Source organism: Oncorhynchus mykiss, chromosome 9 (genome assembly GCF_057628025.1).
Source record: "Oncorhynchus mykiss isolate SJ-2025 chromosome 9, ASM5762802v1, whole genome shotgun sequence".
In the NCBI taxonomy this organism is placed as follows: domain Eukaryota; kingdom Metazoa; phylum Chordata; class Actinopteri; order Salmoniformes; family Salmonidae; genus Oncorhynchus; species Oncorhynchus mykiss.
Window position 1 is genome coordinate 40,855,249 of NC_143030.1, and position 27,717 is coordinate 40,882,965.

Consider the following 27,717-nt stretch of genomic DNA (forward strand, 5'->3'; position numbering starts at 1 on the left):
TACAAAACCTTGCAACAAAAATAGCTTGCAACTTAGTTTCAACACGTTATGTACAGTGCCTTCAGAAAGTATTCATACCCCTTGACTTATCCACATGTTGTGTTATAACCTGAATTAAACATTTATTTTTTTTAATTCTCACTCATCGACACACAAAAAAATAATGTTAATCACTATTATTGCACACAGAGTGAGTCCATGCAACTTATTATCTGACTTGCTAAGCAAATCTTTACTCCTGAACTTATTTAGGCTTGCCATAGAAAAGAGGTTGAATATTGTTTTAACGACACAAGACCGTTCAATGGAAACGCACCGTAGGAGGCAATTGTCACATCTATTTTCTATGCAAACTTTCTAAATGTCGACAACAAGAAACAGGTTATTCCACTTCCTCTGATATTGTCAAAAACAAAATAACCCTAGTGCTGACTTAAGTAAGCTATGTTGTATGCAGGATGTTGGTCAAGCCCAGCACTTACACAATTTACACAATATCAAGGTATTGATGAATTTGGTGTGTTAGTCCTGAACTGGAGCAAAAACTCAGTTGTTTTTGGACCATGCTCTATTTTATTCTCTCCTATGACATGGCTCTCAACCTTATCAAAGTCCCATTTATTTTGATGGGCCTACTATTGTTATACTTCTGAACCCGGCAGTTGCTAGACTCCATTAGACCAATAAGAGATGTCATTCAGATTATTGGAGGTTCTTAGCACTACATACCAAATTGTTAGTACAGATTTGTAGCTCCCATCGATTGGCTTATAACGCCTCCATGACAGACTAACCCTCATATGTCCAAAAAGCCGCCAGGACAACTAGCTCATCATGAACCTAAGGTTTTGATCTCCAGGTGTGCAGAAACAAAAAGACAATTCAATAACAGGTGGTGACAGATGTGGTGCATGCTTTTAGATTGCTAGTCATCATGATTAATAGTAATAGTAATAGTTATCTAATAGTAGCTAATAGTTATCAAAGTGACATATGATTTGAAACATGTTTATTTTAATAGATATTCTTCTTTGAACAACCAAGGATGTAAAAAAGAAAACCAACAGTGAAAAGTGAGTGCCTTCCACTTATGATTCCCCCCCCAAAAAAGTTGCCTTTCTCTTCATTACATTTCTTGGCAATTATAAATACAGTGGTTGGAACAGGGGTCTGAAAAGGCTCACATGTAAAGAGCGTACGTTTATGCACGACAGTAACGACACTCGGCACTGCCTGTATCAAGTTTATTTGTAAAAAAAAAAACAGGATCCTTCTGTCCAGTATCAATTCAATGTGTTTATGACAAGTAAATATGTACATTCAGGTCTACCAGTGTGACGTGCCCATTACCCCCTCTCTATAATTATGATTGTCTGTTCAGGGGGAGTAGTTGTGTGAGTATGTGTAATCTGAGTAGTAATCTTGTTCACCTGGCCTAGGCCAGGGGCCTCCAGGTGGGGCTCCTCTACCTCGGCACTCCCCTAACGACCCGGGACCCATTCCCCTAGAAACCATGCTCCCGCGTTCCATACCCCCATCCATCTGTCCAGACATGGCACCTATACAGCTGAAGCGAACATCGCTGAGTGGATGTACACTGGCCACGCCACCTCGACTACCTCCAGTACCTCCAAGGATTGGCAGCATTGGCCTAGCTATTGAGCCCCCCCTGGTGGCTACAGAGGCAATAGCCATGCCCGCTCCAAGGCTTTCTATACTGTTCACTGGAGTCCGGCCCCCCTGACTTCCAGGGGTACTGCCACCAGGAGTGCCTGTCCTCTCCCTCTCCCCGCTTTGGGTGAGGCCGCTGTGGGAAACAGAGCCAGGTGTGGCCCCTCCCTGACTGTTAGGTGTTCCACCTCCTAACCCCCATGGGCTCTCCCCGGGCCCACTGAGTGTCCTGTCCCCCTGCTGGGTGGGGGTCCCATTAGTGCTGGAGCTGACCCCTTCCAGGTAGCCGAGCTGGGCCATTTCGCTCTGAGAATAGCCCAGGCCTAAGGAGGCAACAGCAGGGTCTGAGTATGTAAGTGCAGTGGATGGAGAAAAGGAAGAGACCTCTATGGCTGTGCTTGACAGAATGCTAGTACTGCTGGCTATAGAGAAGGATGCTCCAACACTAACCCCTGCTGCTCCAGTATCAGAGCCAGGCATCCTAAATGACTGAGACAGAGCCCCACCCAACGTGAGATGTGGTGGAAGGGGAGGCTGGGGGATGTCTGATAGGGTGAGGGGGGCCTGGCTGGTCAGAGGCCCTGTGGTGAGAGTGGAGCCTGGGGCTGTAGTAAGTGCTGTGGCTGGGTGTCTGTAGTCCTGTTCTTGGTTGCTGTTGCAGGGTGAGGCGGGGTAGGCCGGGGAGGCCGTGTAGCCGGAGGAGCCAGAGTAGGATGCCCACTGGGTGGAGGGACACAGGAAGCTCTGGTGGGGGTTGACAGCAAACGCTCCTGGCGAAGTGCTGCCTACGTCCGCCAAGCCTGCCCTCCCAACCTGGTTAGAGGCTTTGAACTGGGAGATGGCTGATTTGAGAGCAGCGAAGTCGGCCAGGTTGGCGGTGCCGCTGGAGTAAGAGAGGGAGGAGGGTGTGTGTCGGCCGGGGGTGTTGAGCTGGTCGGGAAGAGGGGGGCGAAAATCGTCTGACTCGGGTAAGGGGGGCTGCTGGGTTGCGTCCCCCATGCCCCCTCCTGTTCCCCCCTCCTGGCTTTGGGCAGGGGGCTTGGCGATAAGCTGGTTTTGGGTGTCGTCATCAGAGTCCAGCGACATATCTTCCTCTTCTACACACTCGTCATGCACTACTGAGAGAGGAGTAGAGGAGGAGAAAAAGTGAGAGGAGAGGGGGGGACGAGGGGAAGAGAAGGAAAAGGTTATAGATACATTCAAGTAAAATATTTCACATTTGGCCACACGTTTTTTAAAATTTTGTTCACAAATATCTTGCCATCACAAAGAATTATGCATTTGAATTGTGAAGTCATTGTTCATGATACCCACCAGTAGAGGGCGGCGTGGGCAGCTCGTTCAGATCCCTGCAGCCAATTAGGCTGTGAAAACTTGTCATGATGTCATCGATGTTCGCTATCACTATGCCGTTCCTGGAGTACTGCAGGAACATCTCAAACCGCCTCTCTTTAGGGGCAAACAACAAAAGAGGGGTGCTCAACTGGAAAAGTAAATATTCTGATTTACAAACAGAAGAATGCCTTATAGAGAGAGATTCTCAAAGCAGTGAGTGAGAAAGAGGATGATAAATGATAATGTTGTGAAAATTATGATGGTGGTGATACCTGTGAGGAAGATGATGTGGCGGTGCTGGGTGTGGTTAGCCTGGAGCTTGACCAGGCAGTCTAGATCAGGGGCCTGACGTGATTGGGCGTCACACTCGTGGTAAGGCAGGAACTCCACCAGGTGCTTCTTCTGATAGGCTGTTAGCAGGTTCAGAAGAGCCATGGCATCACTGTTCAACCTATGAGAGAAGAGAGGGGGTGGGGATGTCTGTCTGTCGTAATCGCTCCTCTTTCACCCCAGCTGCCAAACTAACCCTGATTCAGATGACCATCCTACCCATGCTAGATTATGGAGACATAATTTATAGATCGGCAGGTAAGGGTGCGCATGACAGGCTAGATGTTATTTACCATTCAGCCATCAGATTTGCCACCAATGCTCCTTATAGGACACATCACTGCACTCTATATTCCTCTGTAAACTGGTCATCTCTGTATTTCCCTATCGCAAGACCCACTGGTTGATGCTTATTTATAAAAACCCTCTTAGGCCTCACTCCCCTCATCTGAGATATCTACTGCAGCCCTCATTTTTTAATTCACCTTTATTTAACCAGATAGGCCAGTTGAGAATAAGTTCTCATTTACAACTGCGACCTGTCCAAGATAAAGCAAAGCAGTGCGACAAAATCAAACACAGAGTTACACAAACAAAGGTACAGTCAATAACACAATAGAAAAATCTATGTACAGTGTGTGCAAATGTAGAAGAGTAGAGAGGTAGGCAATAAATAGGCCATAGAGGCACTGGAGTGATGTGCAAGTAGAGATACTGGGGTGCAAAAGAGCAAGAGGGTAAGTAATAATAGGTAGTTGGGTGTGCTATTTACAGATTGGCTGTGTACAGGTACAGTGATCGGTAAGCTGTACTGACAGCTGATGCTTAAATTTAGAGAGGCAGATATAAGACTCCAGCTTCAGTGATTTTTGCAATTCGTTCCAGTCATTGGCAGCAGAGCACTGGAAGGAAAGGCGGCCAAAGGAAGTGTTGGCTTTGGGGATGACCAGTGAAATATACCTGCTGGAGCACGTGCTACGGGTGGGTGTTGCTATGGTGACCAGTGAGCTGAGGGGCAATTCCTAGCATAGACTTATAGATGACCTGAGTCAGTGGGTTTGGCGACAAATATGTAGTGAGGGCCAGCCAACGAGAGCGTACAGATCGGAGTTGCGGGTAGTACATGATGCTTTAGTAACAAAACCGATGGCACTGTGATAGATTACATCCAAATTTGCTGAGTGGAGTGTTGGAGGCTATTTTGTAAGTGACATCGCCGAAGTCAAGGATCGGTAGGATAGTCAGTTTTACGAGGGTATGTTCGGCAGCATGAGTGAAGGCTGCTTTGTTGCGAAATAGCAAGCCGATTCTAGATGTAATTTTGTATTGGAGATGCTTAATGTGTGTCTGGAAGGAGAGTTTACAGTCTAACCAGACACCTAGGTATTTGTAGTTGTACACATATTCTTCATATTCACAAGTCAGAACCGTCCAGAGTAGTGATGCTAGTCGGGCGGGACGGTGCGGGCAGCAATCGGTTGAAGAGCATGCACTTAGTTTTACTTGCATATAAAAGCAGTTGGAGGCCTCGGAAGGAGTGTTGTACAGCATTGAAGCTCGTTTGGAGGTTTGTTAGCACAGTGTCCAAAGAAGGGCCAGATATATACAGAATGGTGTCGTCTGCGTAGAGGTGGATCAGAGAATCACCAGCAGCAAGAGCGACATCATTGATGTATACAGAGAAAAAAGTTGGCCCGAGAATTGAAACCTGTGGCACCCCCATAGACACTGCAAGAGGTCTGGACAACAGGCCCTCCGATTTGACACACTGAAATCTATCTGATAAGTAGTTGGTGAAGCAGGCGAGGCAGTCATTTGAGAAGCCAAGGCTATTGAGTCTGCCGATTAGAATGTGGTGATTGACAGAGTCGAAAGCCTTGGCCAGGTCGATGAAGACGGCTGCACAGTACTGTCTTTAATCGATGGCGGTTACGATATCGTTTAGGACCTTGAGCGTGGCTGAGGTGCACCCATGATCAGCTCGGAAACCAGATTGCATAGTGGAGAAGGATGGGATTCGAAATGGTCGGTTATCTGTTTGTTAACTTGACTTTCAAAGATTTTAGAAAGGCAGGGCAGGATGGATATAGGTCTATGACAGTTTGGATCTAGAGTGTCTCCCCCTTTGAAGAGGGGGCTGACCGCGCCAGCTTTCAAATCTTTAGGGATCTCGGACAATACGAAAGAGAGATTGAACAGGCTAGTAATAGGGGTTGCAACAATTTCGAGAAACAAGAAAACAATAAAAATAAACAGAAAACATGGTATCATGCTGCCTGCTACTCAGGCCCAAAAGCTAGAATATGCATATAATTAGTAGATTTGGATAGAAAACACTCTGAAGTTTCTAACTGTTTGAATGATGTCTGTGAGTATAACAGAACTCGTATGGCAGGCAACCTGAGAAAATATCCAACCAGGAAGTGGGAAATCTGAGGTTTGTAGTTTTTCAAGTCATTGCCTATCGAATATAGTGTCTATGGGGTCATATTGCACTTCCTACTGCTTCCACTAGATGTCAACAGTCTTTAGAACCTTGTTTCAGGCTTCTACTGTGAAGGGGGAGCGAATAAGAGCTGTTTGAGTCAGGTGTCTGGCAGAATGCCATGAGCTAAATCATGCGCGTGGCCGTGAGAGTTAGCTGCGTTCCTTTTCATTTCTAAAGACAAAGGAATTGTCCGGTTGAAACATTATTGAAGATTTATGATAAAAACATCCTAAAGATTGATTCTATACATCGTTTGACATGTTTCTACAAACTATAATATAATTTTTTTTACTTTTCGTCAGAACTAAGCGATTGCGCATTGAGCATTAAGATTATTGGGCTAATCGCGCAAACAAAAAGGAGGTATTTGGACATAAATGATGGACTTTATCGAACAAAACAACCATTTATTGTGGAACTGGGATTCCTGGGAGTGCATTCCGATCAAGATCATCAAAGGTAAGTGAATATTTATAACGCCATTTCTGACTTTTGTGACACCTCTCCTTCTTTGGAAAAAGGCTGTATGTTTTTCTGTGGCTAGGTGCTGACCTAACATAATCGCAAGGTGTGCTTTCGTCGTAAAGCCTTTTTGAAATCTGACACAGCGGTTGCATTAAGGAGATGTTTATCTATAATTCCATGCATAACACTTGTATCTTTTATCAATGTTTATTATGAGTATTTCTGTAATTTGATGTGGCTCTCTGCACTTTCACAGGATGTTTGTTTGAGACAATGCATTTCTGAACATAACACACCCATTTCAAATGAAGTTTTTGGACATAAAGATTAACTTTATCGAACAAAACACACATTTATTGTCTAACGAAGTCCTGTGAGTGCCATCTGATGAAGATCAAAGGTTAGTGATTAATTTAATCGCTATTTCTGACTTTTGTGAGCCCCCTCCTTGGCTGGAAAATGGCTGTATGGTTTTCTATGACTAGGTGCTGACCTAACATCATTTGGTGTGCTTTCGCAGTAAAAGCCTATTTGAAATCAGACACTGTGGCTGGACTTACAGGACGTTTATCTTTAAAATTGTGTATAATACAGTATAATACAGTAAAAAAGTTTGAAATATCCAATAAATGTCGTTCCACTTCATGATTGTGTCCAACTTGTTGTTGATTCTTCACAAAAAAATACAGTTTTATATCCTTATGTTTGAAGCCTGAAATGTGGCAAAAGGTCGCAAAGTTCAAGGGGGCCGAATACTTTCGCAAGGCACTGTACGTGTATGTTTGAGGAATTTTAATTATAGGATTTCTGTTGTTTTGAATTTGGCGACCTGCAATTTCACTGGCTGTTGTTCAGTTCATATCCCAGAGAAGTTAAGAACAAATTATTATTCACAATGACGGCCTACACTAGCCAAACCCGGACGATTCTGGGCCAATTGTGCGCCACCCTATGGGACTCCCAATCAAAGCCGGGTGGGATACAGCCGGCTTTGACACCAGGGTGTCTGTAGTGACACCTCAAGCACTGAGATGCAGTGGCTTAGACCGCTGCGCCACTTGGGAGCCCCTGTTAAAGGTCCCCAAAGCACACACATCCCTGGGTCGCTTGTATTTTTAGTTCGTTGCAACTAGCGACTGGAACAAGCTGCAACACACACTCAAACTGGACAGTTTTATCTCAAGCTCTTCATTCAAACACTCATTCATGGACACTCTTACTGACAATTGTGGCTGCATTGTGTGATGTATTGTTGTCTCTACCTTTTTGCCCTTTGTGCTGTTGACTGTGGCCAATAATGTTTGTACCATGTTTTGTGCTGCTGCCATGTTGTGTTGCTAACATGTTGTTGTCATATGTTGCTGACTTGCTGTTATCTTAGGTCTCTCTTTATGTAGTGTTGTCTCTCTAGTCGTGGTGTTTTATCCTATATTTTTTTTTTAAGTATAATTTTTTTGAAAATCCCAGCACCCGTCCCCGCAGGAGGCCTTTTGGTAGGCCGTCATTGTAAATAAGAATTTGTTCTTTAGGTTAACTAAATAAAATAAATACTAAAAAAATCTAAATACATAAGATGAAAAAAAAGAACAAGTTATTGATGAGAGCATGATATCATGTCCTATGTTTAATAATGTTTTTTAATTATTATTTTTTTGTTTCTCAGCGTTATAAACGTCACCACTATTACTACTTTGAACCTCCCAGAAACGTTCCTTATTGGTTGATAGACTTTCTTACCAGTCTTTGTATGGGCTGGACGATGTTACTGAATGGCTTGACATAGACCTATGCAGATGGCCATGCTCAATGGTAATAGTGGAGGTAATTACTGACCTGCCCAGCTCTTTGAGTTTCTTCTGGGACTTACAGTGGATCTTCCACTGCCAGGGGTTCTCTGGAGAGCTCTGTTCCTCTAGGAACCCCAGGAATGCCTGCAACCGGTCTGCACAGGAAACACAATAATACACAACGCATTACTGATCTGCACAGGAAACACAATAACACACAACACTTTATACTCGTACTGACCCCCCCCGCCCCCCACATAAATGACCTGTCATGAGAGTTCAGTCTTTTCCCCTCCAAAAAAACACCCTTCTGCTATGTAGTCAATCTATGAACACTTTACTAACCAGAATGTATTTTTTTATTTTATCTTTATTTAACTAGGCAAGTCAGTTAAGAACAAATTGTTATTATCAATGACAGCCTAGGAACATTGGGTTAACTGCCTGTTCAGGGGCAGAACGACAGATTTGTACCTTGTCAGATCTGGGATTCAAACTTGCAACCTTTCGGTTACTAGTCCAACGCTCTAACCACTAGGCTACCCTGCCGCCCCAGTAATGGCAGCTGCATGGTACATAAAGCAACAATGGAATTCTAACAATAAAAAATCTGACCAAATACTGTTTCTAAAGAGTAAACTCAGCAAACAAAAGAAAAACGTCCTCTCACTATCAACTGAGCCAAAACCGTGACTCGTCAGTGAAGAGCACTTTTTGCCAGTCCTGTCTAGTCCTGCAACGGTGGATTTGTGCCCATAGGTGACGTTGTTGCCGGTGATGTCTGGTGAGGACCTGCCTTACAACAGGCCTACAAGCCCTCAGTCCAGCCTCTCTCAGCCTATTGCGGACAGTCTGAGCACTGATGGAGGGATTGAACGTTCCTGGTGTAACTCGGGCAGTTGTTGTTGCCATCCTGTACCTGTCCCGCAGGTGTGATGTTTGGATGTACCGATCCTGTGCAGGTGTTGTGGTCTGCCACTGCGAGGATGATCAGCTGTCCGTCCTGTCTCCCTATAGCGCTGTCTTAGGCGTCTCACAGTACGGACATTGCAATTTATTGCCCTGGCCACATCTGCATTCCTCATGCCTCCTTGCTGCATGACTAAGGCACGTTCACGCAGATGAGCAGGGACCCTAGGCATCTTTCTTTTGGTGTTTTTCAGAGTCAGTAGAAAGGCCTCTTTAGTGTCCTAAGTTTTCATAACTGTGACCTTAATTGCCTACCACCTGTAAGCTGTTAGTGTCTTAATGACCGTTCCACAGGTGCATTCCACAGATCGTTCCACAGATCATTGTTTATGGTTTAAGCATGGGAAACAGGGTTTAAACCCTTTACAATGAAGATCTGTGAAGTTATTTGGATTTTTACGAATTATCTTTGAAAGACAGGGTCCTGAAAAAGGGACGTTTATTTTTTTGCTGAGTTTATATAGTATAGCTGCATGTTATTTCCAAATCCTCTAACGATGGCATTTATCCAACTTCATGGAAAGGACCGGTGACCGAAAACTCAAGATATTCACACGTGGAACCCACGTGACTGTTAACAATGACTGTTAAGGAGATTTGCGGAGACCAATTTAGGCGGCTCACCGTGAGTTATGAAGTCTGGGTTGAGGACAAATTCGTCAGATACGATGAATCCTCCAGAGACAAAGAGCTCGTTGTAGGTGTGGTTCTTCACATCGTCTAGACTGTCCACTCCAGCAAAGCTCACCATGGACAGCTTCTTCAACGACACCAGGGCTGGGATCTGACAGGGGGAATGGTTCCGAATAAATCATTAAATAAGACACATACATACAGCTTTAAATTCATCCTCAACACTTAACATTGAAATGTACATTTGTGTGAAACAGAGGTAATGACCATGGCCAGACTAGTTACCGCGAGGAGCATGTCTTCCAGCTCTGCCTACATATTCAATTAATGACACTATGTTTATCTCTGTGCTGCATCCATGTTTTTTGTTGGATTTAAAAATCTATTCCACAGGTCCAATTAGAATTTCATTATTTCAGATTTTTTCTGGGGGGCTAATGAGAATTCTCTCTGGACAGACATTCTGTCTGGTGCCGTGGCGATGATGACTCATCCTAGCAGCCAGCCAGTCAATCAGGCAGTCAGTCGATAATGATGATGTTACCTTGTTAACGTGGGAAGAGATGTCCTCGTTCTGAATGATGATGAGCAGTTTATCCAGATTGCTGTTTTTCTCCAGGAATGTCTGGGGGTTACACTCTGTGTTACCCAGGCTCATCAAATACTCCTGTCACAGGGTGAGAGACAGAAAGAAGGGCTTTAGAAGAGGATCAAAGACATTGACACACATCACAAAACCAAATTGACAAGGTGAAGATAAGGGAATGAGGGAAAAAGGAGTCGTGCAATATTGTAAACAGTTTTTTTAATGGCAGTAGTGTTCTGCAGTAAAACAAGGAGAATACAATGAAGTGGGACTCTGCTCGTCTTCCAGAGGAGAAAGTTATTTTAAGGATGTTTGTAGATCAACAACATGAGGGAACTCTTGACAAGTAAGCCACTGAGTGACCATTCACAATGCAGATAATGACGCAGGTTGACATTTATTGGGACGAGTATTGTCCTGAAGGCAGAACTGAGCGATTTCAATGAGATGGGCCATCTGTAAAGTCAAAAATTGGCTATATTGTAAAAATTCTCTTTTTGGTCTTAATTTAAGGTTAGGGTTAGGCATTAGGGTTAGCGGTGTGGTTAAGGTTAGGTTTAAAAGTTAATTTTAAGACTAGCTGTGCCAGCAAGTAGCCACTCTGCAGAGCTGCCCCCAGAACAACATTCATGATGAAAAATGCTAATCTGCGATATTTACAGTGGACAGAGAAACTTTGGATAAAGTTATTGGATAAAGGTATTGGTGAAGAGTTAGCTCAATCATTGGTGAGAAGGAGTTCATCTGTGGGCAAACATTGACAACATCGGTGCTAATCATGAGTGAGGCCTACAGTACCTTGATCTCCACACAGATGTCACTCTCGTCATCTCCAGAGTGGATGTAAAACTTGACCGTGTTCTTCTGCACGTCCTTGAAGATCTCCACCAGGCTGCTGAACACCTCAGGCTTCAGCTGGCCTATCAGTAGTCCAGCGGCTGAGTCCGGGGTCAGGGGAGAGGGGGCTGTGAGAGGGGCTTGTTTAGGCCGGGTGGGGGTGCATTCTGGGGAGCCCATGGTGGCCTGGGAAGGGGAGTAGATCTCACACTCTGAGGAAGATGGCTCAAACTTCCTCTTCGTGGAGGGCTTCTGTGCTGCGGAGGGGTTCTTGTGTGGCTGTTTGACCGTACCAAGTTTGTGCCGGCTCTGGGAGGAAGAGGCGCTCTTATCCTGAGGGGGCTGTGCTTTGGTTTTGGGGACATGCTTGGGGGTGGGGGACGTGATGGGTACAGGGTCAGGGAGGTGGACGAGGGCAGTTGGGGGTAGAAGGTGAGGGATGGGGGGAAGGGGAGAGATGGAAGTGAGGGAATGGGGTGGGGAAGGGAGAGTGATAATAGGAGGGTTAGGGGTGAGGTGGATGTGATGAGGAGGTGGGGGGAGAGAGGGCATGGGAGGGGCGGGGGTGAGAGCATGTGGAGGGGGTGGCACAGTTGTGGGGGGAGCACAGAGGGTAGAACGAGCCCCATGCGCTTTAACAGAGTCAGTGTGGCGGGGTTGGGGCACCAGTCGGCCCATCCTCTCACACAGGGTGTTGACGTGGCCCTGGACAGGGACAGACACGACATAGGGTGCCACAAAGTCTGAGAAAGAGCTGTTGGGCTGCCAGGCGAGGAGCTGGGGCAGCCGTGGGGACAGCTGGGAGTTGTAGTAGATCCTCTGGGTCTCCATGAGGCCCTGGATGGAGTTGGAGAGGCAGTGGAGCCCCTGGCTAATGATGGTGTCCAGAGTGCTGGACGGCCTGGCTGGCCTCTCCACCTTGCTGTCCCTCTCTAGGGAGGTGCCCCTGGCTACCCTCTCACTTTCCAGTGAGGCTCCTCTAAGAACCTTGTCCCTTTCCAGAGAGGCTCCCCTCAGAGCCCTCTCCAAGGAAGCCCCACTTTCTATAGAGGCTTGCCTCGTAACAGTCTCCCGCTCAAGGGAGTCACCACTCTGACCTCTCTCACCCCCCTCCAGACATCTCCTCTGCTCCAGGTGGCCGTCAGTCAGAGCATCAAGGAAGGGGAAAGGTTTGTCTGTGTGAGAGGCCAGATCCAAGGTGAGTGGTGGATTTTCTGAGGTGTGGTGTTGTTCTCCTGGAGAGCCGGGGCTGAAGAGGCTGGCCAGACTGCACTCCGTCTGCTCCAAAACAAACACCACCACCATCACCATGGTTAGTCACAATACTCCATCACAACACCAGAGGATTCAGTACATTCAAAATGTCTGAGTCCGTACTTCATTTGTTCTCACAAAAATCTCACCTCCAGGCAGTCCTGTCGGGCCTGCTCCACTCGCCCTGCGTACGGCGCTCCAGCCAGGGGCTTCTCCATGCTGGCCGTGCCCGTGGTGGGCTCCCCGTGGTCGGGCAGGTCGGTGGCGGCAGCACCCTGGGCCATGGCCTTGTTGAGGGTGGAGAGCAGGATCTTGAGCAGGCGCTGGGTCTCGTTGGCTGAGGAGGCCTGAGAGGAGTTGCCCCTGTCCCTCAGGTCAGTGTTGTAGATCCCCATACTCTCCATTACTGCTGCCAGGTTGTAGTTCCCACCGTCCCCCTCCTCCTCCCCCTGGGCTACTGGGAGGACGGAGACAGTTTGGTTAGGATGGATGTAGCCTCACTTACCAGGTTTATACGGTAGGCTTCTACAGTACACACACGGAAAGGTTAGAAAGGATATTATTGACTATATAGGCCTAGATTTAAATGTTAAATCAGAACCTGAAATCAATATTTTCTCTTTGGTTGGCGTATAAATGTTAAAACACTATTATTATTATTATTATTAAACTTATGACTTAACTTATGACTCCCTCCCACACTTGTTCTTTCCCTTATTCTTCAGTCTTGCACACACCGACACCCACCTATCACTCTCTCCCACACCAACTCAACTCATTCATATATTTTACATACAATTTTAAAAAACATTTTTACCCCGTTTTCTCCCCAATTTCGTGGTATCCAATTGTTTTTAGTAGCTACTAGCTTGTCTCATCGCTACATGCGTCCTCCGATACACAACCCAACCAAGCCGCACTGCTTCTTTAACACAGCGCGCATCCAACCAGGAAGCCAACCGCACCAATGTGTCAGAGGAAACACTGTGCACTTGGCAACATTGGTTAGCACGCACTGCGCCCGGACCACCACAGGAGTCGCTGGTGCGCGATGAGACATGGACATCCCTACCGGCCAACCCCTCCCTAACCCGGGCGACGCTAGGCCAATTGTGCGTAGCCCCAGACTCACCTCTACTGGGCTCTCCGTTGCTGAAGTGGGCTCCCCGTAGATATTTATACATGGCTCCTGATTCGTCTTCCTCTAGTTTTCTTTTCAGGCCATGGGGGCCCTCCCAGGACCCATCATCACCCCCCTCGTCCCTCTCCTTCTCCCCTGGCTCCTTCACAAGGGCCTTCTTATGCAGCTGGATCAGCTTCAGAAGCTGTTTCATCTTTTCCTTATCATAATCACTCTGGGCTAGCCTGGACCTCTGGGGAGGGGCCCCTGTCCCTGCTGCAGCCCCGTTAGAATGGGCCTGGGTCTGGGAAGGGCCCCCTCTCCTCCTACTGCTACTGCTCTCTGGAGGCTGCCTCTCTGGTCTGTCCGACCCTCCTGAGCCCCCCCAGTCTGACACAGGGCTGTAGTCCGTGGTGGTGGGTGCCGGGGCAGACGGGGGCTGGTTGATCCTGTCCATCATGTCCCTGGCCTTGACCATGGGGAGGACGTAAGCCGAGGAGGGACCATGCAGGTAGGAGCGTAGCAGACCCTCCATGTTGGATTTGGGACGGGGCGCGGGGTGCATGCTGCCCCTCTCATCCAGGTTCTGTTGGTACTCTGGGACAAGGAAGGCCCTGACACTGTCCCTCCTGGTCAGGTAGTCTAGGGCCTGGCGCTCCACCCCGGTGCTGAGGTGCTTGATGTCGGGGGTGGAGCGCATCTTCAGCAGGGCGTAGTGCAGGGCTGGGATGAATGGTTCCATGGAGACCAAGAGGGGGGGCTGAGGCTCAGATGACAGAGGCTCCTGCTCTGGGGGAAGAATGACAGCAGGGACATGGTCAATGGGGGTAGTGGTTAAAAGTGCATAAGGTGCACATAAAAGGCTCTTACTAGAAATCACATATCAAGGAAAAATAAGCTGCAACTGTGGTTTGAAGAAGGATATTTTAGAATACTTACTGTACTTAATGACTCCCCTGGACTCCTGAAAGATAAACAGTGCCTGCAGGCTCTTTTCAAACCGCCCCTGTCGTTCTAGAATACACAAAACAACTTCCTCTGTAATAACCCACACAAACAACATGTCAGATCAGTTTAGAAATGAGAGGTGAGAACGAAAAAGACGTGATAAGAGATAGACAAGACATACCCTTGGGATTGACCATCTGAGTAGATGACAAGAGGAAGAGAAAGCCTTTATCAAATAAAGGCTTCACTAGCACCTACACAGGGGAGGAAATGAGACGTTAACATTCACTACATCTAAACAAACACTTTACATACATACACTGCAGCTGTGCAACACTATTCTTGACTTAACATTACAGCATTGGAATTACCTGATTCTCATTAGCTCTACCGATTAAAAACATATGGGGAACAAATGACAGCGCCCCTTCTAGGGAATTGAACAATTTAGCTGCTCCACATTTCAAACGTCATGGGGGACCAAATGGAAGACTGGGAGGATGTACTGTATGACACTATGATCCATCCCCGCATCCCCCTCCCCACTCCTTTTCTAGTCTTCATGTGTAACCATTCAACTATGACGTGATGTTCTTTAATCACTTGTAGTCTCCTGCACAGTCCCCAACCCTTATATGTGTTTGTACATTGTCAGTTGTTATTTTTATGTCCCGTTAAGGATTTTTGCTGATGCAAGGTACATTTCATTGAATTGTAAATATACAATTCTGTATTATCTATCTTGATTAAACATCCGCCAGAGGGACCATCAGGGAGTGACTCACCATCCTCTCTCTCTCCAGTTTATGTATTAGTCCTGATAAAGTGCTGGTGCTCGCTTTTCCCTTCCCATCCACCACCTCAAACAGGCTGCAGTACATCCCACACTTTAGCACTGAAACACACACACACACACACACACACACACTTTGGTAAAAAACACACACAAAAAACACCTACACAGTGATATCAAGACTTCGGGTGACAGTTCCTACATTGTTGTTAGTCAGATTCAGTGTTGTTGTTGCTGTTGCCATTCTATAGCAGGGGTGTCAAACAATGACTCAAACCAAATCGAAACTGTGCAGATATGATAATGGTCCACCGTTTCTTGACTGTGTCCAGCTTGCTAATAATCACCGAAATGAAAGCTAGACAGTCAGGGAGCATCAAAAATTCCAAGAATGATGGACAGAGGACTTTATTTTTATGTTGATGGCAAAGAAATATGTATTTTCAGTGTGGCCTCTTGTTGAAGACCAAATGAGGCCCCAGGGGCAAAATTTGTTTAACACCCTCGTTCTATGCCTATGTACTGCTGTCTTCGTCAGAGAATAGATGAGCCAAACTAGGAGTAAGGCTATAGAGGTATGGAGTGTTTCTGACCTTCTCGTGTTCCGCTGTAGGTGTCCCAGGAAAACAGAACAGAGGGAATCTTCCTCTTCACCTGGTCCAGCTGCATCCCCATACTCATCTCCAACTTCTCCGCTCTGCAAATAGAACACACACACACGTTAATCTACTTATTATATAACTTAATATTTATTAACTATGAATTACAACTGACAGCCATGTTTTAGTTATAGAAATAAATACGTGTATAGATAATAAAGGGGTACTCACAGTTTGAAAGGGAGGAAATGGCGTGTAGAGGAGCACAGACACACCTGGCACAACTCCTGTCCCTTGTTCACCAGCGGCCCACTCCACACAGTGTAGCTACTCCTCCCTGACAGGCAAATTAAACTTTATTTAAAGTGCATTCAAAACACTTTACATTTGCAATAGAAACAATGGCCCCAGTCACAGGTTAAATATGGACATAGTCAGCCAACATACAAGCTAGCTATCAAACTACATGCTACAATACCTACTTAAAACAAACATTGGCACAGACAGTTTTTTATTTAACTAGGCAAGTCAGCGAAGAACAAATTATTATTTTCAATGATGGCCTAAGAACAGTGGTTTAACTGCCTTGTTCAGGGGCAGAATGACAGATTTCAACCTTGTCAACTCGGGAATTCGATCTTGCAACCTTTCAGTTACTAGTCCAACGCTCGAACCACTAGGCTATCTGCTGCCCCACACATGCATACACACACAACATACGCACTATACATGCACATGGATTTAGTACTGTAGATACGTGGTAGTGGTACAATACTTTCACCTCTACAATTACTAAATCCTTCAGTACAAACACATTAAAGCAGAGAGATAATGTGAAAAAGAAGAAATGGGAGCGTACTTCTGCTTCCTCCTTCACAGACAGTGCTGTTGAACCTGTGTGCAGCCATAGGTGCAGCAGCAGACTCCTTGCCTTTGTACTGGAAGGACACCACAGCGTATGGACACACATGCCTGGGCCGAGACTTGATCTCATCAAAAGCAAACTCATAGAAATACTGCTGCGTGAGCTCAAAGGCCCTGTATGACAGCAGGGAAGTGACCCGTGTGGCGTTCTTAGAGACATGACAGTCAAACTTGGGCGTGGGGTCCAGTACACTCTTGGGCATGTTCTCAAAGATGCTCTTCAGCCGGCCCTGAGGGACAAACACACTTAATGGGTTACAGATCATTTAAACTGGTGTGGTATACAGGCTGGTATATGTTGCAGGGATGCAAACTGGTGAGGGCCCAAAAAGGTGACACTTTCTTTTGCAATGAAACATGCAAAAAATCCCTGCTAGGGGGAAATGCATGTTTTAAATAATTAAACAAAGAATTTGATCTACATGATCAGTCTCTGTGTGTAAAATAAAAAGTGGTTAATGTGAACCTAACTCACAGCAAAAGAAAAAAAATGAAAGCAATCCAATGTTATTTGTTGCCTATACTTTACTGCAAATGACACTCAAGTCTTGAGAAAAAAACAATACACTAATATGGCAGTTAGCCATGACAGCCTTTATAATAGAACGCTTGTGACCACACACACATCTAAATATTGCACTTGGGGGGAAAAAATCTTAAAGTAGAAATAGAATGAAACAAACAGGCATTCTATTTTTGCTCTATTATAGTGGCCTCTATAGTAGACATTGATCAAGTGCACAAGGTAAAAATAACGTTTACCGAGTAAAACATTTAACAATCCCACCCTCACTCACACACAAGTGTTACTGTCAAGTTCAACACAAAAGCAATATATTTGGGCTACACATTATTACATTGTACACTTTCTGCCTGTGGACGTACATCTGTTCTACAATGTGCCAGCAGAGCATGATACCCTTTGTTGGCATAATTGGTCTCTTTCAGGCAGAGTACACCTGGCATACCCCTTTTAATCCACTTTATTGAAAAAGAGGGAACGTGTGTGTGGTGTTCCTTTCACCTCTAGTGGCATCCAGCTTAAGCCAGGCCCAGCTCCAGCTACACTTCATCCCTGAATCAACTTGTTTAACAAGCAACTCATCATTTGCACCTAACTCTCTTATTCTGAAAATGAACCACGTGCATTAGACGGAAAACATCATTTCACAGATAGTAGTTAGTTCGTTAGCTAGTTAACAGTTCACAGATTGCCTGGGTCCAGTGAGCAACTAACGCGTTATAACTTGAGGAATGGCAAGGAGTTGTATACCAGTTAATACTATAGCGAATTGGTTAGGTTACTAACGCTTGCGCATCTGATGTTATAACCTTAGACAGCTGTCTGACTTTGTTAGCCGGCTAATTTTCACACCATAAACTCAATTATTTGGTCAGTTGGCTAATGTTGCTCAACATTTCTCTGGCTAGTTAACGGAGAATTTGATCCAGCTAGAAAGATACTTATTCTTATTCTCCCTCACCTCAAACTTTCCAAATGCCAGTTGTTTTTCGGTTACAGCTCATGAAGTAGCTTCATCACCTTCTCACCCCTCCCCCCGTCTCCGTGGTCAGGCTTCTCACCTACCTCTTCGTTATCGTTCAGGGGACACACTGCTGTAACTGACAAACTGCCTTTCCACTCTCCCGCTGTCTTTCCAGAGCACGCCCTGATGCAGTAACCAGCACATTGGTTGTCTCTTCTCTCTTCAGTCGCGTGAAGCATTCTGTGGTTATGTGAACGATTGGCTGAACCTTGGATACAGCCAGTATTGCTCCAAACGCGTATCACTCGTTTGCTTACAGCCAGTAGTGATCCAAAGCCCCCCCAAAAAAACTTTTCTCATCGGATCTACACGAATCACATAGGTCACCTATTTTGGATTCAAAACGGCGAATTTCGCCGAAAGGTGATGTTGGTTGCACTCAACGCTAGGCTGTAGCAATGTAAGCAACTATTTTCTAGGTATTCTTAAGATACATATAGTTTCAAGTTAGATAGGACATGTATTTACCCTCATGACTTTAAATACAACAATGTCTCCACAGGTTCCTGCTTCAAACGGGTTCATTTGAAGCAAATCAGAGAATTTGGACAGATAAACACCTGAAATGACAAAACAACAGTAATGTCAAGCACAAACTAATGAGACAAAAACAATTCATAAACAACTTTCACTTTTGGCAAATCTAATTCTGTGTATGGGCTAATATTTTATGACTGAGGTTTGAGGCAGTGTAGTTTATGTATTGTAATAAATATTTCCACAATACTCAGCTGTTGCTAGGTCATGTATTGGGTATCTTCTCATGTAGCTGTATCTGGTAGAAATGCTAAGCTGTCCATCAGTGGACAAAGCTGCTCTTACTGTGCTGAGGCATACAGCTTTTCATCATTTAAAGAGAGTCATTAAACATTAAACTTGTTCAAAAGCAGATCAACTTCAAACTGACATACACCAGGCCCAAAAACACAAGTGCATTAGCGAGAAAAACTGTCCTTCCTGAGTCCAATCCTTAGAAGGTGAACAGCACAAATTTGACATTTGTAAACTCTCCCTAAAAACAGCATAATGCATGACATTTGGTAATAAGTACACAGGCGCACACTCACCCATTGCTGGATTTCCGAGTGCAGTGATCCTGGAGTGTCCCACGGACAGACCCTTCTCACAAATCAACGGGAGCTGGAAAAAGTAATTCACAAATTTAGTCAAAAAAGAAAGAAAAATGGTTTTAAAGGAAAACCTAATGCATAATCCAAAGATCCAGACTTCACTGTAGCAGCAACATCAGATCAGAGTAGTAAATCAATGAGCTGTACCACACGCCCTGGTGAGGCAGGCAGGCCCTCAGGCTCACCTTAGACTTGTCTGGGAACATGAAGCAGTAGGACTCCACCAGCTCTGGGTCTGTACGGCCCTCCTGCTTTAGCTCCCTCCTCTTCTCAATGAACTGGCACACACACACAGGAAACCATGGCATCATGAGAAAATATGTGAGCACAGCAATATAAAGGGGTCACTGGTTTTGTGGGTGGGTGAAGGAGATATGAAGTACGTATTTGTTATTGGTCGTGCAAAATTATCAATTAGTATTTTGGGCCAGTCTGGGGACAATATCAGTAGAGGGTAATGTGTTTTGTTTGAACATTAGGAAGTGGAGCTGTTGCAAAACTTCAAATAACATCTTAACATTGAGAACAGCCAGAGGCTAACTGGCAGGGGGGGGGGGGGGGGGGCTTGCTGATGCTACCTCTTTTTCCAGCAGCTCATTGTGAATGAGCCTGGCCTTGCTGTAGGAGAATGTCCCTCTAGAGGATGCATCCAGGTAGGAGGAGGACAGAATCTTCACAAGGCCCTCAAACTCCCGGGAGTCAGGGGGCAGAAACTGGTACAGGCCTAGGAGGAGAGAAGCAGTGGATTAGTGTTTGGGATGTGGTTGGCACAACATAGAACAGGATGACATTGTTCATTTGTATACATTCTTACTTTTAAGCATTCAATAGGCTACTTTCTGGGTCTCTGGTCAGTTTAAACTGTCAAAAGGGATTAGTAAGTGTGTTTAAGAGGGGGCAAGAGAGAGGGGACTTGGAAAAACATGTTTCACACCGTAATGACAGTTCTTTACAGAATCCCATTTACTCTGATTTGGGAATAGCATAGCAGAGCTGGCATCACGCATATGCATTCTGAACAGCTTGCCCCTACATCTAAGCACTTTATGGAGATGTCAAGAGATTAGACAGGTATTAGCATTATGCTTAAACCACCTTCCCTCCGAGTGACAAGGTGGATTTTTCTTCTCCGTATTGCTTATACACAAGTGCCTAGAGGGTCGATCTGGGATTGGGCACATAAGGGTTGTGGAGGTGGTGTTGTGTGAGTAATGCTTGGAAGCACTGCAGAATATCAGGATGGTGCTGCAGCATAATCAGGATGAACTACATTTCCTTACAATGACACCACACGCGCACACATGCCTACTGACGCCACACACACTTTCACACTCACCAGATATGCAGCTGCTACTGCTGCTCCACATACACTACTGCTACAGCTCAGTCCATCTATCCCGTTGCCTTGTTACTTCATTCCTACCTATATGTACCTCAATAACCTCGTACTCCTGCATCTCAACTCAGTACTGGTACTCCCAGTATATAGCCATGTTATTTTTGCTTGTTGTTATTCGTTGTGTTTTACAGTATTCCTCGTGTCACTATTTCATCTTTAATTATTTGTTGGTAAAGGACTCATATGTAGGCATTTCAGTGTCTACACCTGTTGTTTACGAAGCATGTGACAAATACAATTTGAGGAGAGGTTTAATAAATTGCCAGGTATGGAAAATCGCATTGGGCAAATAATATGGCAAGAAATGGCATTTGGGATCCAGAGTTGGGGTCAATTCATTCCGTCCTATTCTAAAATGGAATGTCATTGCTATGAGGAATGTCCCATGTCCAATGGAAATTGAATTGACCACAACTCAGATGTTCACAGAACACGAGGTCAGTATGATAGACAACATATCAAAACATCAACAGACATGCCCCAACTATACAAGATGGTTAGTACACTAAAGAGCTTCACTTTCCCAAATGGTTGCCATTGTTAAGAGTGATAGGATGGGGCTGCACTGTAATGCGGACCACTACCAATAGCAATTCCCTATCTTCATCTAATGACCCTACCACCCTATATTCAATATTTATGCAAAAATGGCCAAGATCTCTCAATGTACTTTGTGCTCAATTATGATGCTGATGAAATATTTTCAAACAAGTTTCATCCACCAGTCTATTTTCCAACAGAGCTGGCATCACGCATATGCATTCTGAAAATTGGTCAATTGACTATTTAGTCACATAATGCATGGGACATATCCATCAAGCAATAGGCTAGATTCTAGATCCAACATCAAATGAGAATTAATGTACAGTGGGGCAAAAAAGTATTTAGTCAGCCACCAATTGTGCAAGTTCTCCCACTTAAAAAGATGAGAGATGCCTGTCATTTTCATCATAGGTACACTTCAACTATGACAGACAAAATTAGAAGAAAAAAAATCCAGAAAATCACATTGTAGGATTTTTAATTAATTTATTTTTAATTAAATTATGGTGGAAAATAAGTATTTGGTCACCTACAATCAAGCAAGATTTCTGGCTCTCAGAGACCTGTAACTTCTTCTTTAAGAGGCTCCTCTGTCCTCCACTCGTTACCTGCATTAATGGCACCTGTTTGAACTTGTTATCAGTATAAAAGAAAGCTGTCCACAACCTCAAACAGTCACACTCCAAACTCCACTATGGCCAAGACCAAAGAGCTGTCAAAGGACACCAGAAACAAAATTGTAGACCTGCACCAGGCTGGGAAGACTGAATCTGCAATAGGTAAGCAGCTTGGTTAGAAGAAATCAACTGTGGGAGCAATTATTAGGAAATGGAAGACATACAACACTGATAATCTCCCTCGATCTGGGGCTCCACGCAAGATCTCACCCCGTGGGGTCAAAATGATCACAAGAACGGTGAGCAAAAATCCCAGAACCACACGGGGGGACCTAGTGAATGACCTGCAGAGAGCTGGGACCAAAGTAACAAAGCCCACCATCAGTAACACACTACGCCGCCAGGGACTCAAATCCTGCATTGCCAGATGTGTCCCCCTGCTTAAGCCAGTACATGTCCAGGCCCGTCTGAAGTTTGCTAGAGAGTATTTGGATGATCCAGAAGAAGATTGGGAGAATGTCATATGGTCAGATGAAACCAAAATATACCTTTTTGGTAAAAACTCAACTCGTCGTGTTTGGAGGACAAAGAATGCTGAGTTGCATCCAAAGAACACCATACCTACTGTGAAGCATGGGGGTGGAAACATCATGCTTTGGGGCTGTTTTTCTGCAAAGGGACCAGGACGACTGATCCGTGTAAAGGAAAGAATGAATGAGTCCATGTATCGTGAGATTTTGAGTGAAAACCTCCTTCCATCAGCAAGGGCATTGAAGATGAAACGTGGCTGGGTCTTTCAGCATGACAATGATCCCAAACACACCGCCCGGGCAACGAAGGAGTGGCTTCGTAAGAAGCATTTCAAGGTCCTGGAGTGGCCTAGCCAGTCTCCAGATCTCAACCCCATAGAAAATCTTTGGAGGGAGTTGAAAGTCCGTGTTGCCCAGCAACAGCCCCAAAACATCACTGCTCTAGAGGAGATCTACATGGAGGAATGGGCCAAAATACCAGCAACAGTGTGTGAAAACCTTGTGAAGACTTACAGAAAACGTTTGACCTCTGTTATATACCCTTTGTTGGCAATGACAAAGTATTGAGATGTTTTGTTTGTTATTGACCAAATACTTATTTTCCACCATGATTTGCAAATAAATTCATTAAAAATCCTACAATGTGATTTTCTGGATTTTTTCCCCTCATTTTGTCTGTCATAGTTGAAAGTCTGTGTTGCCCAGCAACAGCCCCAAAACATCACTGCTCTAGAGGAGATCTACATAGAGGAATGGGCCAAAATAAAGTGTACCTATGATGAAAATTACAGGCCTCTCTTATCTTTTAAGTGGGAGAACTTGCACAATTGGTGGCTGACTAAATACTTTTTTGTCCCACTGTAGCTATATGCCCATGAGAGCAACTTGTATGAACTTTGCAGGCTGTGCCATCATAATTCTGCATCTTCCCAACTACAAAACCAAACACATACAACCTGTGAATATAGCAGGCACCATTGCATAGCTGGAAATCTTTCCGATGACAATCCAAGCAGTGGACCAATGACAAAACAGGCTTCCACTGCCCATGGTGGTGTCCATTGCATAGTAGTCTAAAGTCGTCCGCATGCTCCCCAGACGAAACAGTTTGTGCATATATTATGACAAGATTGTGACGTTTTTGTTATTTATTTTAAACATTTTTTCTGGAGGCAAGCCGAAGTTTACGCCCCTTTGTCGGTGACTGGTTAACAGTAGAGATTCTTCAATAAAGTCTGTTGTCATTCGACGAGAGACAACTTGTTCTCATGTTAATTTTTTCATTGAGAAATACTGCACCAAACATCTTTGTTAGATATAAAATTGCGCGACTAAGATCTCCTCGGCAAACAGCTCAAAATGAATGACAGATTTCTTGAGATATCTTAAACTAATTCTGAACATTTTGGCTAGGGCGTCTCAAAAATGGACAAACAGTACCAATGCATTTTTTTCAAGCGAAGGTCTTTTAAAGGAGTATGTCAGCACATTTGTTCGGTTCGGGTAAGCACCAGTCCTTGGCAGCTTCTCCCAGTATGGCTACACTCCTGGATTGCCAATGGGTTCACTATTTCGAGTGAGCACGGGAATAAAATTAGAGTCTGGACTTATCTTCACAGATTTGATACCGATTATGGAAGACAAGGGACGACGGCTGACTATCTTTGAAGCTTCACTGAAGGGCCAGTCTAGATGGGTGTAGTGTTTGTGCAACCGAGTGGACTTCACCACTATAGTCATTTTCCACCAAAAAGCCTTCAAATTGGGTCCTCGGCTGAATACCATCATCAAAACTACTTTTTCTCTCCACATCAGCCTGTGTAGACCCAAGGAATATGGAGGCTTGATGGGCAGTTGGCTGATTAATCAGACTGTGATACATAATTAAATTGGTATATAGCCTGAAACATAGAAGTGCAAAATCATGGAAATGTTCCTTACAAGACAGAATGTTTACATGGTTTTGCATGTCCAGCTGAAGGACCAACCGCACAGACAACCAGTTTAATTTGATTAAACATTCTGGCTTGTAAGAAACATTTCCACTATTTTGCACTCCTGTTTCAGAATGTATACCAATTCAATAGCGGAAGTGCTCAAAGATGGCGGCCCCAATGCATTTACCACAAATTCCTTGTTTTGCTAAGTTCTCAGTTACTCTTTTTTTGTTTGGTCATTAGCAGAGTATACGTGATTACAATTTTAGCTTCAAGACGCGGCCAATTTGAAAATCTAAAAAGTAGATTGTGTGGATTTATTGGCACATTGAACCATATCGCACGCCATAGTTTAAAAACTCGGTAGATGGTGCTAAAACAAAGACATATCAGAATTCTGCCATCTTTATGCACGTTATCCATTGCATCAGTCGGGAGAGGCTATACGGACACGCCTAGTGCCAAAATTTATGACGTATGTTGCACAGCTGAGAGTCAACTGGAGACAAATGGATTTGGTTCAGTCAGTCGTCCTGATGAGCCCTTCCCAGATATAGTTTATGCTGGCTAACTGGCAACCACACCATGACGCTAGTTCAAACTTGTCAAAGAAAGTGAAGTTTATTTCGATGGGTGAGGGAGAAATAACTTGTAGTATTGGTCACCATCTGGACATCACCATGACATGCCAATTAGCTAACGTTACAGAAAGCCGGTGTGAATGACAGTACAACGGTGTTGTATCGAGGTGCAATTCTCACTGGTGCTTCCCACTGGGCAGCTGTATCATTTATTTGTATTTAACATTTATTTAACCAGGAAAGTCAGTTAAGAACAAATTCTTATTTACAATGACAGACTACCCCAGCCAAACCCTAACCCAGACGATGCTGGGCCAATTGTGTGCCGCCCTATGGGACTCCCAATCACGGCCGGTTGTGATACTGCCAGGGTCTGTAATGACGCCTCTAGCAAGGCAGATGCAGTGCCTGCTGCATCACTTGTGGTAGCTAGTGGCCAATTTGTTCCATCCCACTTGATTTTATTTATAGTGGGATAGCAGCCTACATGAGAAATAACTTGTAATATTTATAGTAACCATCTGAATGTCACCGTCAAATGGGGAGAGTATGCACCCGCTTGCAGGGCACTGCTGTCCTGCAGTAAGGAGTTGAAGGTAGCTAGATCAAAGATTGAGAACTCAGAATTATTTTTTATAATTAGGAGTCGGGGTCTTATTTTACTGTTGAGAGTTAAGATAGTAGAATACACAAGGTGCAATTTCAAAATTTGGTTGTGCATCAGCAGTTTCTCTTATGTCAATCAAATAGTTCAGGTCAGCTAAAATGTTTTTAGATTGGTAAGTTAGTCTAGCCAGCTATCTAAACTTGTAGTAATAATGGTCGAATTCTGACCGCAGGCCCCCATTGATTTTGTTAGTCACTCTCCCACCCTATGGAAAACTCTGTAGAATTGCCAGAAATGTGCTTTAAAACTGACAACCATTCTCTCCACCCCATAAAATTAGTCAAAGAAAAGTTGTAGTGTAGAATTGCGGCAAACGTACTTCAAAAGTACATTCTCCACACCCCATGTCAAAATGTGTAGAATTGCAATAAATTAACTCTAAAATAAAAAAAATCTCTCTGTAAATGTTTTGCTCACATGGTGGGTGAAGGGGAGGCCCAACAAAAGGCTAGGTACAGCTCTGATTGCATGTGTGGGTACAGACCCACGAGTCACTTTGACCCCTCATGATGAACTGAGTAGCCCTTATCCCCAGGTAGCGTAGTGGTTAGAGTATTCGGCCAGTAACCGAAAGGTTGCTGGATCAAATTCCCAAGCTGACAAAATAAAGAAAATTGTTCTGCCCCTGAACAAGGCAGTTAAGCCACTGTTTCCCCTTCAGGCCATCATTGTAAATAAGAATTTGCTCTTAACTGTTAAATAAATGAACATTTAAAAAGTTGCCCATCCCTGAGCTAGATGGTGTAGCCAATATCAGGCCAGGATAACAGCTAAAGCACATTTATTTGAGTGATTTTCACCAAATTTCTTTGCTTCTTGAAAGTCAAATATCTTGAAACTCTGACTGAGGATATGCAAAACATTTTGGGACTGTATCAACAATGGACTAACGTCAAAAAAAAAAAAAAGATAGTTTGGATTTTTCCTTTATAATCTGTTTTCTTTTATTTATTTGAAATACTCTGACAAACACGGAAAGTTTCTGAACACTCGAAGTCCCACCTCCGGCAGATAAGTCTCACATTCACGCTGAAGTTTCTAGCCACAAGGGGCTCATTATGACTGACTGAACCGAATCCGTTCGTCCCCACTCAACTCTCGCTGCGCGTCATACGTCATCAATTTTGGGCACCAGGAGTATCTGTATAGTCCCTCCCTTATCAGTCTGATTAATCAGGCAAGATGGGCTGCGTCTCTTCACGTGCTTCCCTCCTTGCGCCTGGTCCGAAACTTACCTGCAATGCTGACCGAGTACGGGAACCGATATTACGTTAACAACGGCAATAACGAGGTTTACGCGCAATAAACTAGCTTCCCTCTGCAGATGGATCACATTTAACCATGTCAACCATCTAAATTCAGCCGGTAGGGAACGCGGGTTTGCAACATGCTGCACTTGAATTATGACACAAGGCAGCCTCTGTTGAAAATAGTAGAGAAAGGGCACAACCTTTCCGTTCCTTAATCTTCCTCGGTATCTGAAAATTTCTCCTTGGCAACTGTTCAGCCAGTCTCTGGCCGGGTAGCGGTGAATTATTGAAGCTTCTTGTGTCCGTGTGCCCGCTCCTCCGCCGCTCAGATGCTTCTTGTTCCGGCATTATACGGTCTTCACATCCAGTCTGATCGCCATTTTGGTTGGATGTGGCCGAGATGGCGGCTGACCACGAATTTTTCTTGCTATCCCCGCTCTCCACGTCGAGCTCGCCGGTCTTCAGACACTGTATGTCCGTTTTTCTCTCCACTTTGGAGTTCAGGGCCATTTTTCAGGCACCGTGAGCGTCTTTCGCGGGCAATGTAGTTGGTTACTGCGCCGCTTCACTAACACACTCTCCTTCTCACCCTGTCTCCGCCATTGTGAATGACGTATGCCTTCTTCTCCACCACTGCAAAGCGCTGTCGTCACTCTGTTTACGTTCAAGAAAAGCCGCGCCTCCTACAGGCCCTTAAGTCAAATAGCTTTCTTTGAGACAGCTGCTGGCTGAGCGTCTACCTTTGTGGACAATCGTAGGACACCTGACTCTCATAAC

General features: G+C 44.7%; 1 protein-coding gene across 4 annotated transcripts; it reads right to left on the bottom strand.

The window, feature by feature from the left end:
- Positions 1 to 994: 994 nt before the first annotated feature.
- Positions 995 to 27,717, bottom strand: LOC110531943 (protein TASOR). Of its 4 annotated transcripts, none has more exons than XM_090184207.1 (20): positions 27,141 to 27,717; positions 19,995 to 20,140; positions 19,602 to 19,694; positions 19,354 to 19,426; positions 18,755 to 18,846; positions 16,675 to 16,969; positions 16,047 to 16,152; positions 15,810 to 15,913; positions 15,209 to 15,318; positions 14,605 to 14,677; positions 14,415 to 14,489; positions 13,488 to 14,264; positions 12,505 to 12,809; positions 11,063 to 12,379; positions 10,223 to 10,345; positions 9,670 to 9,829; positions 8,123 to 8,231; positions 3,279 to 3,457; positions 2,986 to 3,120; positions 995 to 2,786 (listed from the first exon to the last, which is right to left on the bottom strand). In XM_090184207.1, exons 1-20 carry the CDS (start codon positions 27,448 to 27,450, stop codon positions 1,378 to 1,380), a joined length of 5,991 nt encoding a protein of 1,996 aa, XP_090040333.1. In that variant the 5' UTR covers positions 27,451 to 27,717; the 3' UTR covers positions 995 to 1,377. The 4 variants fall into 4 exon arrangements, with proteins under 4 accessions (XP_090040333.1, XP_090040332.1, XP_090040331.1 ...); XM_090184206.1 differs by having other exon boundaries at positions 995 to 2,789; XM_090184205.1 differs by having other exon boundaries at positions 12,505 to 12,812.